The sequence below is a fragment of the Periophthalmus magnuspinnatus genome, chromosome 7, assembly GCF_009829125.3.
Source record: "Periophthalmus magnuspinnatus isolate fPerMag1 chromosome 7, fPerMag1.2.pri, whole genome shotgun sequence".
NCBI lineage: Eukaryota > Metazoa > Chordata > Actinopteri > Gobiiformes > Gobiidae > Periophthalmus > Periophthalmus magnuspinnatus.
In genome coordinates this window covers 6,205,859-6,224,667 of record NC_047132.1, presented here as the reverse complement: position 1 = coordinate 6,224,667, position 18,809 = coordinate 6,205,859, and the positions used below count along the sequence as shown (strand labels likewise).

The following is an 18,809-nucleotide window of genomic DNA, read 5'->3' as shown; positions in this document are numbered from 1 at the left end:
CAGACTCCATATTACACATATTACCACGGCTCAGACAAAACCAAAACAAGGACAGTGGTTTGTTTTCAGACTCTAAAACGTGTTTGTGTCATCGTCTCCGCTGAGGCCTGACGGGAGCAGCGTTCATGTATCACTGATGTGGTGTTTTCACATCAATCAAACACGTATTTAAACAAGACATGGCTAGTTTAAGTTACATTCAGTTTCTACATTCAGTCGCCTTTTCAAGAAATTCTAAGTATGTGTCATTTTTCATCTTTCATTCCGTATTTGACTTTTACTGTGTAGTACTATTTGAAGTACAGCAGTTCCCTTGGTTATTTGAACTTTTTCAAATGTGTCTGTTTTAACTTCTGGAAATACCATCATTTGCACAATAGTTTATGTTTTGTTTCTTTCGCTATGTCCAGTTACAGTTCATTTCAATACATAACTTTTGTATGATTTCGTTGTCTATCTACTTGAGTAATATAATTTCAAGTAGTTTTTGCCATTTGAAATTACCCCCCCTTCTGAAGTGAAAGCAACTTAATATGCAAAATCGACTTTCAGAGCTTTTGGCCATGTTATATTTCTTTCCTTTTCCTCATTTACTCTCTCAAAGCTGTTTTTGGAGTGATTTGTGCATGTTTGAGTTATCTTAAATCGCATATTTTCAAGACGCCATATTGCCAATCAACACCCATTTTCACCTCCCCCTGTATATTCCCGCTGCTCTGTGCTGTCGTTCTCCAGTTTTCTTAATCGGTGATACACTTATGATTTGGCAGCGTCGCGTAGTCATGTTGGTACAAATGGAAAAAAATCTGCGACTCGATAGCGTGATGTGCAGTTTACAGCATCCTCAGCTCCCATTGGGCACTGCAGTTGTTACATTGTATTTGTTTAATTTATTATGTCGTTTTAGATGAATACAGTGATCCTTCGTTTATGGCGGGGGTTACGTTCTAAAAATAACCCGCAATAGACGCATTCCGCGAAGTTTCAGCTTTATTTTTTACATTTATTCTATATGTTTTTTGCTGTAAAACCCCTCACCACACACTTTATACACTTTTCTCACACAGGAATGAACATTTTCTCACATTTCTCTCTTGTTTAAACACTCTCAAAGTTCAAACCTTCGTAGGCGCCTTTGTCGGTGCAGAACATTTCATCGACATTGTGGGTTTTGTCGGGGAGAAAACGTGCAAACATACAGCACTTCAGAGTCACACTGCGATCCAACATTTATGTAAATTTGTCTGAACACATTCTTTACTGTACAGGAGACACGGCAATGAGGAGACTGATGGACAATGGTCTACAGTCCCTTAGCCAATCAGGACACAGGACACAATGCACGCTCATACAGTGTAAAAAAAGTTACACTAAAAAAAAATCTGCGAAAGGTGAACCGCAATATAGCAAGGGACAACTGTACTCTGATTTTAAATGTGCAAATTATAACATAATGATCCACAGATGTCATAGATTATAACTATAAAGCAGACACAAGCACAACAGGTCTTCTTTAACATAGTAATTTTACCTGCCCTCATCTGTACCAAACACTGCAGGACAATCGGATGTTCTGATGTCATTGGAAACCCTGTAATAATGCTTCTTTATACCTTCTGTAACAACCATTACATGACCAAGTTGGTAAAGCCACAACAGATACACTATAATTTACATTCCTACATGCACAGACGCACAATTTCTTAGCAGTTTTACCAACATAAAATATTCGGTATGGTTTGAAAGGCTAATGAGGGTAAAGAACACATTCAAAGTGACAAAAACAATCGTATTTTCATTCAGTAAATCCGATGTTTTTGATTGGATTTTAAGAGTATAATTCCCAACCCGCTGTAAGACACTGACGAGTAGCAGGCTGGATTATTGATTGACCACATCAATAAAAGCAAAGAATAGAATTAAAAACAAGTTTGTCATCTGTTTTTCCACTTGCGGAGACGGCTTAGCTCACTTGCAGTTGGAGTGGCCTGTCTTCTCTCACCAGATGTTTCTCTAGCGGTTTGATTTATTCCCAAAAAGCAGCGGTTTGGAGTTTGGGGGCTGTAATTCTCCACACCTGGTTGTGCCATGGTGAACTCTTTATTTGTCCTGTAGCTACTCGAGCGAGCCCCCGCTGAGAGACGTCTACCACCAAAAGTAACATTAAGCCGCAGAGGGCTGGCTACAATACAGGAGACATACTGTAGACAAGAGCAAAGTAAGCAGATCGCAAGTGGAATACGTATAAACGCTACGTAAAGTCATTAGCAACTGGGAGCATTTATGTGTTTAGCCCATATGAGATCAAATGTTCTGCTACTGTTTCAAAATGTAATTATAACAATACTAATATCTGATCCCTGAGACGATGCTATTTTCGTAAACTCATCATATTGTGATTCAGCGCGGTTCAGTTAAGGCAGCTTTTTGCTCAAAAACAAACACCCACTCTAAGCTCGAGCTAATGGTCTAAGCTCGAACTCTCACAAACAGCAGATGATTGACACGTTGTATAATGAAGATGAACCAGGAGGATAAAAAAAACATGATCCAGGCTCTATAGAATCATGAGATTACTTCTTTTGGCACATTATGCCCATTAATGTAAATAGATAAATGAAGATAAGTTTATATTTTAATTTCAGGAGCAGTACCACACCTCGTACACACCCTTTCCTGTACCACTTCCTGTCTGTTGTTTCGTTTATGTGCTTCCTTCTTTCAGGTATGAGGGGAATACAAGCTAAAATATGGCAATCAAATCATAATTGTAATTTGAATTAGCAAGACACAAAATAGAGTTGTTTAAGTAATATCATTTTTCTCTAAAACAACAAAATATGCTGTTTAATTGTTCAAAAAACCTGCTAACCCAGATTGGTTTAGTATTTCTTCTCTCAAATGTTAACACTTGGACAGGTTAAAATCACATTCACAGTTGCAAAAATCGCAGTTACATATTTTTTCCGTTGGTTGTTCGCAGGAAAAATGTAAAACTATAAATGAATCTATAGCACATTTAAGCTTCAAAGTATAAACTGTCAGAACTGCTCACAAGGTACAAGGAGCAAAAGTACAAAAAGTACTGAGCAAAGTTTTAAAAGCTCTCTCGCTGCTGAATCCTACTTTACATTATAGTGCAGCTCGTCAAGTGACACATTATGGGACATTACCGTCAGACGGGTCCAAAATTGAATCTATAGAGAATTTCAGAAAGCAATACGTTTAACTCATGCACTCAAACACACGAGCTACAAGGCACAGTGCAGATATAAATCTGTACTGACGGCAACCGGAAGAACCACCTGAGCCACCTGAGCCACCTGAACCACCCGAACCACCTGAACCACCCGAACCACCTGAACATCACATGAACCACCTAAACATCACATGAACCACCCGAACCATCTGAATCACCTGAACCACCACCCGAACACCTGAATCACCACCCAAACCACCTGAACATCATGAACCACCTGAACCACTCGAACCACCTGAACATCACATGAACCACCAAAACCATCTAAATCACCACCCGAACATCTGAATCATCACCTAAACCACCTGAGCCTCCCTAACCATTACCCGGACGACCCAAACCACCTGAACCACCACCCGAACCACATGAATCACTTAAACCACCTGAACCCCCTAAACCATCTGAACCATCACCCGGACCACCTGAACCACTACCCGAACCCCCGAACCACCACCCGGACTACCTGAATCACCTAAACCCCCCGAACCCCCTGAACCACTACATGAACCACCACCCGAACCACCTGAACATCATCTTTCCCACCACCTGAACCACCACCTGAACCACCTGAACCATCACCCACACCACCTGAACCACCAACCGAAATACCTGAATAACCTAAACCACCTGAACCACCACCCAAACCACCTGAACATCACCTGACCCACCACCCGAACCACCTGAACCATCACCCGCACCACCTGAACCACCACCCGAACCACCTGAATCACTTAAACCACCTGAACCATCTGAACCACCACCCGAACCACCTGAACCACTACCTGAACCCCCTGAACCACCACCCGAACTACCTGAATCACCTAAACCACCTGAACCCCCTGAACCATTACATGATCCACCACCTGAACCACCTGAACCATCACCCGCACCACCTGAACCACCACGCGAACTACCTGAATAACCTAAACCACCTGAACCCCCTGAACCACTACCTGAACCACCACCCAAACCACCTGAACATCACCTGAACATCACCTGACCCACCACCTGAACCATCACCCGCACCACCTGAACCACCACCCGAACCACCTGAATCACTTAAACCACCTGAACCACCCAAAACACCTGAATCACCTGAACCACTTGGACCACCCAAACCACCTGAATCACTTAAACCACCTCCCCCGCCCGAACCACTTGAACATCATCTGAACCACCTGAACCACCCGCACACAACCCGAACCACCCAAATCACCTGAACCACCGGAATCACCTGAACATCACCTGAACCACCTGCATCATCCAAACCAACTAAACCACCCAAACCACCTGAATCACCCAAACCAACGGAACCACTTGAACGTAACCTGAACTACCTAAACCACCACCCAAACCACCTAAAGCACCACCTGAACCACCTGAACATCACCCAAATAATCTGAACCGTCTGAACCACCACCCGAATCACCGAAACATCACCTGAACATCACCTGAGTCACCTGCACCACCCGAACCACCACCAGAACCATCTGAATCACTTGAACCACCACCCAAACCACCTGAACATCACCCGAACAACCTGGACCGCCTGAACCACCACCCGAGTCACCTGAATCAACTGAACATCACCTGAATATCACCCAAACCACCCAAACCACCAGAACCACCCGAACCACCCGAACCACCTGAACCAACTGAATCACCTGAAGCTGAGATTCTTGAAATAAATTTGAACTTTTGTGGTGATAAATGGTCTTAATCTGGGAATTCACTTTTATCACAACTATCTACTGGTGTCTATGAACAGACATACCACTCCAACAACACACCAGTCAAGAGTGGAGTTTGACAGTTCAGTCATGTTTTTTTTTTATTTGAAAAGAACTCATCAAACATCACTTATCAAACCGGCATATATGCCAAAAGGTAAAAGAACATTATCAGTTACCTTATTGCTGTTGGTTTTATGCTTTGCAATTTTCTACTGCAAGGGAGAAATAAAAGTTCTCTTATCTTATCTATAAACTAAGCAATAAACAATAAAAGAGGCATAAACAATGGAATTGATGTAGCGACAACTAATCATGAGTCTCATGGAGGCATTCATTTTATTTGTAGACTTATTTTATAAAGACTTTGTAAAGCAGTGGTACCCATGGATTTCAGAGCAATAAAGTTAGCACCAATGCCAGTGATTAACTATTTAAAACAGAATATTAAATATTTGGAATGGTGAAAAGTGCTCAAAATGGGACTTATAAACATGAAGCTACTGGGTTTAAAATCTGCCTTCGATCGAGAAGGTCACTGGTTCAAATCTCACTCCACCAAGTGTCTACCTCATGCTGCTCAGTAAAACTAGTCAAACCTGCACATTTGAATTCAGCTGTTGGCAGGAGAAATCAAAAGCCCCCTGAAAGCATTTTACTGTAAACGTGCTGTTTCTGTTACCTCCACTTCACTTGACGAGCACCTGGCAAGAGGAAACCTATTCATTCCCATTGTATAGGCAAAATTGGCCATAAGTTTCTCTATAATTTGAGCCTCAGAAAAACAAGGGTGTAGACTGGTTGTATTTACCTTGACAGGTCCTTTCATTGGTCAGCAGCTTGTAGCCTTTCTTACAGCTGCACTCAAAACTCCCCACTGTGTTTCGGCACACATGGTCACACCCTCCGTTATTCAGCCGGCACTCGTCAATATCTGTGGAAGGAAAATCACATATAGTTGGAATATTTCAAAAGATGGTATATAGAAAAGTACACTGATATAGTCACGCAAGGCAAGTCTATTTGTATAGCACAATTTGTAAACAAAGTAATTCATTTTCAGTAGGGCTATGCAAATAATCAAATGTTATAATCAAATAGAAATTATTATCAAATTGGGAGTTTTTGTGGGTCTACAGCCAGCACGTGGTTTGAGGACTAAACAGAACTATTTTGTTGTTAAATTGCGCTGATTAAATGTCTGTTTTGTTTGTGTTAATTAAAATAAGAAAATGTAAAATTACAATTGCGCTTTTTGTTGTTGTTGTCATATCGCCCGGCTCTAGTTTTCAACAAGTATTAATTATGTGGTGTATTTTTAAATGATACAATCACTGGAGCTGAAGTGAATCAAACAGATCCCGTCATCATTGCACCTGGTAGTGGGTGGAATATATTTAGCAGCAGGGGAACATATTGTCCATAAAATTGCAGGCCAGAAGAACAGGAGAAAGTAATTATTTAGATAAGTGGATAAAATGTCAGCTCTTATAAGGTGTTCCCATTCAGCGGTGCTCAAAAGTGCTTCTCAAAAGTACATTGGCACATGCTTCTCATACAGTGAAGTAAAAATGTCTAAGTGACTAGCGTCCCTGCCGCACTACGATATGTTTTTTAGATTGATTCATTGAAGTTTGGCTGCTCTTCCCGTGTCCGAGTGTGTTTCTTATTGGTATTCTCTTTTCCCTGTCAACCTACGATATGCAGAAATAGGCCAAACTAGGTAACTTTTCATTAAGCCTGTCACGTCAACACATTTTTAAGTGTGATATACTGCTACAGATAGATGCAATGATAAATTATAACATGGAAACTACTTTATGCAACTGACACAAAGCAGAAATCCCAGTCAGCCATTATTTAAATAGACAGAATCATTAAAAGACCTGAGCTGCAACAAATAAATAACAGAATGAAGTCATAGTTACCCATAAAAGTTATTTATTCAACGCCCTAAAGCTCAAATCGCACTGTATTACAACAAAAATCTCCCTATAATTGCAAAGAAAAAGTCTCCACGATAAATATTGAGCTCCAAAATATATAGTTCCATTGCTTTGCCAGTAATGTTCCACAGTATGACATTAAAATGATTAATCTTGCATTTATTCAATTCCAGGTGTTTTTATTGAATGTGCATTGTTACTATGAGCAGATTTGACCTGAAACTTGGCTTGGTGCTGTCACATTCTTGTCTCCGTCTAAGTAGACACATTTTAGGCCATATATATTCCGGGAAAACCAATATTGTCATGGAGATATACAGCTACCAATACCTTTCACCAGAAAAGTTACATAGTGTTCCATTAAGATAAGGAGAAGGGCCTCTGTTTGCCAGTTGAGGATTCCCCAGTGACATTGAAGGATGGGTCAAATGCAACCCTTGTGCAACTTTGTCGAATATAGGACTATATAAAGCTATATCGGGGAGAATTATATGCGTTTGTCTGATCCCGTATGCCTCGCTGTGCTTAAAGAACAGCATAAAAAGAACAGAAGTAACAGGAGGCTGCTCTTAAACTTCCAAATCATCAATCTATCTTCGGATTACTTCATTCTCTCTTTTCAGTGCCAACACAAAGCCCATGCATCATGCAATTGTCCCGACTTTGGCAGCTCCCTGGAATAATGATGTGAAATGAGGCGTCTGTCTGCAGAGAGGATCTTCGTTATTTGGTTAAGAGTAAATGGAAGAGAACAATCCCTTTGCTTTGGTCTTTTTTAGATGTACTTGGCCTGCAGCTCGTCTGTTTTCTGTTTTGCTCTTGTCTTCTTTCAAAACCCGGCACTAATATGAGCCAGAGTCCTTTTATCGCAGTTGTTCGAATGACATCTCCAGTTGTACAACACGCACACACGTCTGAGTAGCACGCTCCTCCAAACCTGACTGCTCCCCCCCATCTGTCAAGTAGCTAAGGCTTTTGTTTTCTCAAGTCTGCTAATAAAACTGTGTGTTCTTCCCCCGGTTTTGGATTTGATTTTATTAGAGACAGTATAAATAAAAATACAGGCTCCGCTACAATGCGCCGTTGCTTGATTTGAAGATTCTTTGGCAACAACAATAGTGGATGATGGTAATATGAGGGAAAGACTGTCAAGAGGAGCAGACATATTTTCTGTGCTGCTGGGTTGAGTTTTAAAGCTGAATCTGGCAACAAGAGAAAGGTTTTGTCATGTTATGAATTAATGCTCTGTAAATGTCTGAAAATTAGGATGTTATTTTAGGAATACGTCTTGTTATTCAATTGTACTTTTGAGATGTTATAGGTTTTTATTTTTGGGTTTAAAAAAGGGGGAAACCATCATTAAAATATAGTAATAACACGTCTTCCAATATAGCTTTAAATACAAAATCACAAGTTTTAAGGATAGTACACCTTTATTGTAATGTAGCTAATGCAAAGTAATATGTTACATTCCACAACCTTTAAGCTGTTTAGTTTCAGTTAGAATAAAACAGTTCTGATGCTTATAACAACATGTTTTATGCAGATCTGATTGAACTGTACAAGGTAAGTCCGAGAAATCTTTTCCTGGATCATCTGCATCAGTAGAAAGGGTGGGGTAGGGAAAATATATATAATTGCTAAATAGCTGGAATTAAGTATAATTCTTTGGGAGAACAAACCCATTTTCCTGGCACTATTGTGGTATCGTTGGTTCTCCACCTTTTTTGTCTCCAGAACTTCCTAAGCTTTGTCCAACATTCCAAGCATCCCCTGAGTTATGGTGAAAAGACAATGGCATTACTACATTAATACTTTAAGTTTCTTGCTTTAGAAATATTTAAAAATAATATTATTGAGGGTGGGCTGTGTAGCTTTTTTGGTGGAGGCTACGACATCCGCCTGCCTCTAGGAGATGTGATTAGAATGTTCCACAGTACAGCATTAAACTCAGCAGCAATCCCCTTAGAGACAAGTACGTGACACCAATGGGCAAGTTCTGTGGAGAAGGCAGCCCTACATGCAATATGAATGGTTGGATTTCAAGGTATTTCTCAGCAATACAAACTATCAATCCTAAATAGATAATGTCATAGTGTAGTACCGTTACCATAGAGACAAGCAGGTTCAAATTCCCCAACAGAAAAGTTAGAAAGTGCACCTTTTAAGTACTATAAAGTGTCACTGTTTCGCGTTCTTTTTTACATCGTATGAGCGTGCATTGTGTCCTGTGTCCTGATTGGCTGTTGGACTGTAGACCATTGTCCATCAGTCTCCTCTGTGCCGTGTCTCCTGTACAGTACAGAATGTGTTCAGACAAATTTACATAAATGTTGGATCGCAGTGTGACTCTGAAGTGCTGTATGTTTGCAATTTGTTTTCTCCCCGACAAAACCCACAATGTCGATGAAACATTCTGCACCGACAAAGGCGCCTACGAAGGTTTGAGCTTTGAGAGTGTTTAAACAAAAGAGAAATGTGAGAAAATGTTAACGCCTGTGTAAGAAAAGTGTATAAAGTGTGATATAAAGTGACATATAGAATAATTGTAAAAAATAAAGCTGACTACTTAGCGGATTTCGCCTATTGTGGGTTATTTTTAGAGCATAACCCAGGGACCACTGTATATACCTCTTTCTTAAACCTGAAATCTCTCCCCGTAGCCCCGATTGGTAAACACTGCTCTAGACCACATTATAATGACATTCGTTTACATGTTCATGGACTTTACCTTTGCAGGTCTTGCGGTCGGGCTGCAGAGTGAAGCCCACGGGGCAGCTGCAGCGCACTCCAGTCACTGAGTCATGGCAGGTGCTGTCGCAGCCGCCATTGTTCACGGCGCACGTCTCTGCAAAACACAACCGAACGCATTTAGAAAGAAACACTTAAAACAATTCTGATGATCTACCACCCCGACGTCAGAAAGCATGCGAGTTAGTCAGAATCAGAGAAATTAGGAGGGTCATTCCTGGTTATGAGCTGCAGGTAGAAACAAATGAAGACACAGTGTTTTCCAGATATGCACCAGTGAGAATTGTAAGAAAAAAGACGTAGAGAAAACAAACATGGCATGAAAAGCTGTTGTGTAGATAGTGGGTATGGGCCTGTACTATGGCCAGCGGGCTTTTGTTTTACTTTATACCACGGATACAATAACCCTCAAGCAGTGTATCCTCTGAAACATAAATAAAAAAAAACACAAAACTTGATAATGAAAGACAGGATCTAATTAGTCTTAGATGGACTCTGGACAGCTCATGTTAATTAAAAGCTCCCAACTAATGCAAATATTAAGGAGACAAAAATACATTGTTCACTTCTAATTTCAATTCATTTTAAACGTACTTGGATGGCTTGTATTGGATTGCTTTGAAGAGGCTCTAGTGCACACTGTTGTTGAATCCTTAAGCAAGACACTTCACCCACCTCGTTTTGTGTGAATGCGTTGTGTGCGTGAGTGTTGGTGATGTCAGAGGGTTGAAGGGTGCAGACTGGCATCCTCTCCAGCCTCTCCTCTCTACCATAAGGGTCTATAAATAAAATGTATCATAATCACGACATGTGCTGAGCTGCATCAGAGCTGAATGTCTCTACTCTCTTCACCCCTATTTCATGCAGCTCTCTCAACAGTGCTAACAGAGCTATAAAATCTCTTAAAAAATCGTTCTAAACTGTTCAAAGTTTGGCTGCCTGCATGTTTGTCTTTGGTCAAGGTTGAATTATAAACTCCGCGCCCCTCTCGCCTTCAGCTATCACACCAAAGCGGACCTCTTTGCAGCATCTGACAACACCTTCCAGCCATTTGAGGGATAAAAAAGCAATTTCGCCTCCGTAACTCCTGTATTGGCCATTTGGAAAAAAAAAACAAACTAGTCAGTCAGAATGGGATAGCGGCGCTTTCTTCTTCCCGAAAGTGACAAATTTCAACACACGGACCATTTGTTTTCACAGAGAGTGCTTTAATAGTTTACTTTATAGAAACTTATTCTTTTTCCAAACAAGCCCGCAACATTCACTTGGCTGTAGGGGTGAAGCGTGCACTGTCGGTAATAGGATGTGGAGGCTATAAGTGTCAGCCTGGAGGTTTGACAGGGGCAGAGGGATGGCAGGGTACACGTGGCAGGACCAAGAAGCGGTGCAGCTGCAATAGTTTGTTTTTTTATAGCCAATGAAGTTTGCTTTTGGGGAACGCTTTTTCTCTCCACTTAAACACTAGAAAGTGCAGAGCTGGGAGCAGCTATAAAAGAGGAAGTAAAAGCTGCCAGGATTGATATGATGCGTCAAAGTAAAACAGGTGTTGCGACCCGTGATGCAATTTGAGTGTTTCTGGTTGTTATGGTGACGCAATTAAACAGCATGTTGTATTACAGCGAGAGCATAAATTTAAAGAGGGATTCATTTTGTTTTACGAGAAGTGCAGGAAAAGGTCACAAAATGATAATTACAACATTCAAATTCAATTTGCTAAAGATATGTTTTAGCCAGTGCATGTTTGTAAGTCACTGTCATGGGTGAGATAAAGTTTTACTGTGGGTTTATTATTTACTTGATAAACTACATTAGTGAGTAGTTAGACATAATTAAGCTTGAAATTAAAAAATCTGCCAATGGGGTAAGAAATTGTAAAAAACCACAAGGCGATGATGGCCCCCGACACTGTGCACACATCCCTCCCGTGCGCCCATCACAGAATTGCGTCCACCTCTTGATTGCGACTGCTTCTGAATCGTGACTCCACTTGAATCGTGACGACCCCTATATTGTGACATTCTCCCTCCCTGACAGCTGCCTAGGCCGCTATCTGTACTTTTCATAGTGAAGTGTGCCAATTTACTGGCCAATTTGGTCAAGGGCATTGAAGCAGCAACCTCGTGCATAATATATGAGGTTTCTATAGTGGTGATTTCTGACTTCAATGACCTAAATAATGTCTGTGTCAATTTTCAATCACTTTGCACTTTGCATCCGTGATTCATTGAACCATAGTTGCATACATAACTCTCATGAATTATTACAACAATTAATCCCCAAGGTTTTGTGATAATTGGATAATTTTGGACTTTTTTTTGGATGTTGTAGGGGGAGCTATAGTCACCATTGGTTACGTGTTCATTACTCTGCTCTATTCAATTGGTTGACTTTGATGGTTAAAATTTTAGCTCTGCAAAATTTAAAGATATTTTTGACAGGATGTTACACAAAAACTGTAATGAATATCCAGCTTCTCAGACCTGCTGCACCTCCACACTCCACCCCCCACCCTCTGCTCTTCTGACGCCAACCACCCGTCCCACCCCTGCAGGATCAAGCTCCAAACGTGGGGAGGCAGAGCCTTCTCCACAGTCACCCCCAGCCTCTGGAACTCCCTACTTCAGCAACTTCGTGACTGCACCGAGATCCCCACCTTCAAGAAAAATCTCAAAACCCATCTATTTAGAATAGCTTTTAATGTTTAACTTTTTCTGTATATGATTTACTGTTTTTTTTTATCTTTCCTGTAATATGTGTTTATTGCTCTTTTCACTGTTTTAACATTTGTTTTGTAAAGTGTCTTTAAGTGTCCTGAAAAGCACTATATAAATAAAATGTATTATTATTATTATTATTATTATTATTATTATTATTATTATTATTATTATTATTAGTGTTGTTGTTGTTGTTGTTGTTGTTGTTGTTGTTGTTAAGAAAAAAAATGACTAAATACTGATTACCAATCTCTCTAGTTGTGGTATGTGGAGTGGGAGCTTATTTGGATCAAAAACCTAGAGTTAGGTTTTATATAAACATGTCAAAGCGATGGCAGAAATGTCATCGAATACGATCGACTTTATGTTAGATATAAAGTATTGCTCTGATTCTGTTTTAGGGCTGTCCTCATGCCTCCCATCATTCCTCTGAACTCCACTGGCCTAAGACAAAGTACATGTGTCTCCCGTCCCATAGGGGTCACTGAAAAGGGGGCGCTGTAGAGCTAATTTGTGTGGACCATGTAAAATATGGTTATGAGAATAAATTTAACACTAAGCTGCTTCACTCTGCCAACTTTGGTGTGTTTCTGTTCATGTTTAGTGAGTCTTTTTCTCTATTCCGTGAGCTGTGCCACAGTGCCATTCACTTACAATGGGAGCTTTGGAGGACCCTAGAGGCAAAACAGTACAAAACAGGGCATGGGTCTCTTTGGCTTTTCTGATCAGGGGCACATAACAGAATTTTCTACAAAGTTTCACTAATTAATGACAAAGTACATTTTTTCTCCCCATTGTAAACTTTGTGCTTTCCCAAATGTGGCGCTCTTGCATTGATCACTGTGTTTGACAGATCAGTGTCATCAGTGGCAGCTGGTGGTTCAGTGTTTCAAATTTTAACACAGCTGGACTAAGCATGTGTGTAAGATTTTTTGCACTTTTGCGCCATTGGCCTGCAGAGTCTTGCGCCCCTACTGGCTAACCATGAAGTCCCCGTATCCATAAGAGATGGTAGGGAGCGCTATAGTGTACTATCTTCATATGATCCATAGTCCATTATATTCAGGCTGGGATCACACATTAGTGATTCAGATTGGAGCTCTCTGGGACAATGCACGTGGCCATGAGGAATCATCAAAGAAACAGGAAAACCGCGGATTTGATAATTGATAATCGATGTCTGTGGATGTGACGAGCCAAATCTGAGCTCATTTGGACCAAGGAGAAGATAGGTTTCATACAAAGGCAGTAAAAGTGACAACAGAATTTCAATCCAATACGGCCGACTGATCATGACAGGCCAGTGCTCCAATTCAACTTTAGGCTTGTCTCATAGAGCTCTTTCACCAAAATGTCCCCACTCCCAATGTGGTCCAATTTGTGGTCGCGGTGTTGAATTGGTATGTGTCAGGCATTGTCGTGATGCACATTTTACAAAGATTTTTTGCGGGTCTGGTCAATCCCATACCCCGGTGTGTGACTTTTCCTCAGTGTTTAGGGGGTCAGACAATCAGGAACAATGCCCCAAGTTGGGTACTTTGTTACTGGCTCGGGCCAATTAGCATTTTAAGTGCATTTCTTTTCTCACCCCATTAGCAGATAATTAAACTAATAAAAATTTTAATTTATATTGTGAATTCACATTACCGTTAACCATTTTTGTGACTAATTTGCCTACATCATGGCTATTGTTAACTTCTATTTAACAATCTAATCCGATGTACAATGTTTTAGCTTTAAATTCTTGAATGTCTATCGCCATGGAGACAACCAGGTGATACAAACAGACAAATTACTGGGCAGATTTCAATTAATTTGTCACTTGTAATTGAATACATGCACGATAAATGGGTTTAATGCCATAGTGAAAAACACAGATGGTGGAAATGTAACCAGAAAAGTTACATAGTGCCCCTTTACTAAATCTCTGCAGTAAATACACATAACACTACACTGGCTACATGCTAATACAGGAGTCTTTTAATTCATTCATTTTAATGTGATGTCGTCGCAGCTATGGTAGATAACAAAATGCGTATTAATAATCTAAAACACTGTCCGTACCATTACACCCCTGAGCGTAGCTATGTTTTGCCTGTCTAATTCTGTTTTGGCCTTTGTCTTGATTCTGTCAGTGTTTCAGGCTTCGGGCAGGGTCACGGCCGCAGCTCCCTCCCGCCTGGAGAGAGCAGACCTGTGGCTTCACATAATTGCAAAGTGTGAGAGGAGCCGAGTGCCATAGGAATCGCTTAGTCAGTCTCACCAAACTGTAATGATCTAGTGCTGCAGGGACGGAGATATATTTTTGACATGATGGTTTCCTGGGTATGTATGTATGGTTTGTGTCTCTTGGAACGGGACCTACAATTAACCACAGTGCTCAGGGCCTTTTGTCAATAAATACAGAAGTGGGCTGTGCATTGGGTAACAGTGTTTTACATACTGTAGTTAGCTGCTATTTAACGCAAGGTTGTTATAAATTAAGTGTTGACAAGCAGCACCACAAATGCGCTAGAGCTGTGTGATTTTGGAAAAGTGTGTAATAAATCAGGATTAAGATCATTTTTACATGCCCAGGAGGAATAAGTGCCAAACTAATACAAGAATTGCAAGCATTCAGAACATGTTTGTGGCTCTATACGATATTACATTACCTAAATAACCGTTAGTTCAATTTGGACATTGCACTACCAAAATAATGGCTAGTTCAGTTTGATTGCAGTTCATGTTGTAGGACAAAAGTTTATTTTAAAAAAACAGCAAAACACACATCTCTTTAAAGGTCATATATTACACAAAATTGACTCTTCTGAGCTTTATACAGCGTTAGAATGTTGTGACCGCCTCAAAAACAGACCTGGAGTTGTGTTTTGCTTCATTCACACATGTTTCACAGTTTTATTATTAGTCTGTCTACACCTCCAAAGCTCAAAATACTCCGTTCCACCTTGTGATGTCATGAAGTGGTGGTTTTCAAGTTAAAAACTGCTTTTTTATCTCTAGTTTAGTGGAGATTATCAATTCCAAGGATGAAATTATCCAAATGATACTAGTGAAGGTGTGTAGTGGAGCACTTCCTGTATTACCACTTGATGACATCACAAGGTGGAACAGAGTGTTTTCAGTTTGAGAGAAAAACTCAGCCTAAATATGCAGGGTTTGTGTGTTAAACATGTGTGAATGAAACAAAACACAACTCCAGGTCTGTTTGTGATGAGGAAACATGATAACAGATCAGAAAATAGTTAAATATGGGCCTTTTAAGCTTTGATTGAAGTAAAATAAATCAGTTTGGTCACTTGTCCTTCTTGTATGACCCTGTATATGACCCATCATTCAAGTCCATATTTCAGTGCAATATTTTCAACTATGCAGGATACAGTAGTAATATTATAAGTAAGCTGTTTAGATTTGTTGAGGCTTGAGATATTCTACTTAAAATATGATGTCACTGTTATTCTTGACCGAACCGCAAACATGCAAAAGGACTGAACTAACACCAACAGTCGTCTGGGAATACTCTCCAGCACACCACAAAAAAATCATCAAACTGAAATCAAAATGCAACACAAGTCTCCTGCTGGTTTTCATTCCTATTTTAAGGGATTATAAAGCAGATAAAGTAGGACAGGAAACCCCTAAATCTGTAAATAGGTCAGACTTGGAGCAGTAGCATGTATCTGGGTGCTGGTGTACTTACAGTGGTTAAGTTAAAGGAACATAGCTGGAGTTAATATGAAGAACAGACTGCTCCTCTGAGAATGCTTTTTTTTTTTTTTTTTTTTTTTTTGCATGTTATAATTAAATTGTAAAACACTTAAGAAGCACCATACGAGTTTGTTTTTTCCTGGCATGTCCAACAAGCTCATTTGAATAATGTTTCTTTCGTCTTAATTACGCCCCTGTACTGTTAAATAATTGAATGAGAAATTACAATGTGATAATTGGTTCAAACTACTCAACTCAAAAACAGGTCAGTTCTGAAGTGTGTTGATGTTTATTGTTAAATTAGTAAACGTGTTGGCTTTACTTTACATGAAAACATAAAACTTAATTCTATTTATGTGTTTCTTTGTGTAAAATGCAGGAGTATTTCACGCAATAATTAAAAATGACAAAGTCAAAGGATTTATGTGTGAAAATCTGAAATGACGGGCAGCTTTTGATTGTTTTTATAAAAGAAATCACCAAAACTAAGTATTTATTCTATAGTTTATCGAATGACTGGCTTTATGATCTTTGAATTTTCAACTGCCAATGTATATACCTGCACATTTTATGCTACAGTGAAAACAGTAAAGTTAATTCTATTTACTTGCACTGTGCTGAGGAGGATTTTAAACATAACGGCAGCTTTTATTTGCTTTGGATGAGCTTAATATTTGGAGAGATATACACAGCATTAAACAATCTGCATAGGGAGGACTAAAGCCCTAAACTTAACCAAATGAACTGTTCCTAAACCAAACTCTAACCTTAAAGCAGACCTATTAAGCAAAATCGACTTTTTAGAGCTTTTAACCATGTTCTACTTGTTTCTCCTTTACATTTACTCACTAAGTTGTATTTGGAGTGATTCGTGTGTGTTTGAACAGTCGTAAATCGCTTCTTATCACGACACTATATTGCCGATCGATCCCTATTTTCACCGCCGCACTGCTCTGTATTTACTTTGCTCTCCAATTTGATTTACTTTGTCATTTTTGGTACAAATGGAAAAAATCTGCTGCCCGCCAGCGTTGCAGCTATCCATTGGAGACACCAACTCTTTCTGTGATGGCGTTTACGGAGACGTCAGCTCCCATTGGGCACTGCCATTTTCTAATGCTGAAGTTTTGCAATTTAAAATGTGCAAATTAAAACATGAAGATCCACACGTGTCATAGATTATAGCTATATAGCAGACACAAAAAGTCTGATTTAACCTGATAGTGAAATTATATATAGGACAAAAATATGCTATGCTAAAAAAAAATCTGAAAAAATAGAACGCTCAGCACCGACCCCAGAACAAAATGCTGTTTATTATTATATGGTGCCATTTTGAGGACAGTTGACCATTCAAAAGATATCTTATTTAATATAATAGTTATTCACAATGGAAATGTTTCATAGATCTGACCCCTGTGAGTTTGTTAAAATACTGTGACAAAAGTGAGCACAAAATGATAACATAATGTGAGGAGCAGTCTGTTCACATGTGTTGAGAAGGTGCAGCGTTTGTTATTGAGAGGGTGTTGGCAGGAGGGAGGAGGGGTCAGAGTACAGGGTCCCACAGAGCACAGAGAGGAGCAGGACGGACCATATTTACCATTGGGGAACAGCTGGGGGGCTGCCTGGGACGGGACACTCCTCTCCCCTGCATGCACACGCATACCCACACAAACACATGGGAAAAATGCCTTTATTGACTCAGCCACATCAAAAGTCCAAAAATATACTGTTTTATCACTGAAAAAACATATCTATTTGAATTTAAATGGCTTTGATTCACAATATCCATCTTGGGTACCACTTCATCAGGCTTATTAACTACTTCATCTTGTATTCAAGTTATGACTTCTTATTTTCTTTTAGCTCGTAGCGAGCAGCCAAAACATGTCAAGGTAAATACATCTCACTAATGTGCTATCTGACTGAAAGAAAATAAGAAGTTAGTAATAAGAGGTTTGGTTGTGGTATTAAGTAATTATTAAGCCTGAATCCTTCTTAATAAAATATTTATTCATTATCATGCTCTATGTAGGCGATCATATGTGTAGCTATTATAAAGTGTTACCAAATCTTGTTTTGGATCATTTCTCACTAACTTAAATATTAAGCTGATCAGTCTAAATTTGTGGATCCATAGTTTTCTGACCTCTTTAAATCCGTCTCATCTCAGTTATAGCAAATTGATTAATGGAACAAGACAGTTAAAATGGCAACTGAATATAAAGTCAAATGATCTTACTTCACTGATAGTGTTGCTCAAATAAAGGAAAAATCAACATCAGTCAAACACATTGAAACAAAGTATAAAAATGTGACTAACCAAAGAAATCTACAGGACTAGTCAGAACTACTCAAGTGAAGACTGTGAATTCATTCATTTTAACTCATATAGTCATACTGTCTACAACAATACTCATTATACTGCAGATCTTCACCTGACTCATAACACTGGTCTTGATGGTGACATTTCCAGGCAAAAGTGTTACCTTGGAACATGCAGTCATGCAAATAAGAGAGCCACATGTGAGTGCTTTGCACTGGTCAGGTCTGAGCTGTTAGAAGCGATGTGCAGAGGAGGGTTAGGCTGCAGATAGAGACAAGTGCAGAGCATGAGCGGACACACTGAAACATACTGAGACACACTGAGACATACTGAGACATACTGAGACACACTGAAACATACTGAGACATACTG

General features: G+C 39.7%; 1 protein-coding gene across 4 annotated transcripts in view; it reads right to left on the bottom strand.

Moving 5' to 3' along the window:
* scube3 (signal peptide, CUB domain, EGF-like 3) overlaps positions 1–18,809 on the bottom strand; it is a 147,969-nt gene that overhangs the window by 26,569 nt on the left and 102,591 nt on the right. For 2 of the 4 annotated variants that reach the window (XM_033969920.2, XM_055223327.1), the window contains exons 7-9: positions 17,712–17,759; positions 9,667–9,783; positions 5,801–5,923 (exon numbers count right to left, since the gene is read on the bottom strand). In XM_033969920.2, coding sequence (XP_033825811.1) covers positions 5,801–5,923; positions 9,667–9,783; positions 17,712–17,759 — 288 coding nt within the window. The remainder of the gene's footprint in view (positions 1–5,800; positions 5,924–9,666; positions 9,784–17,711; positions 17,760–18,809) is intronic. The other 2 variants (XM_033969921.2, XM_055223328.1) reach the window with 1 other exon arrangement.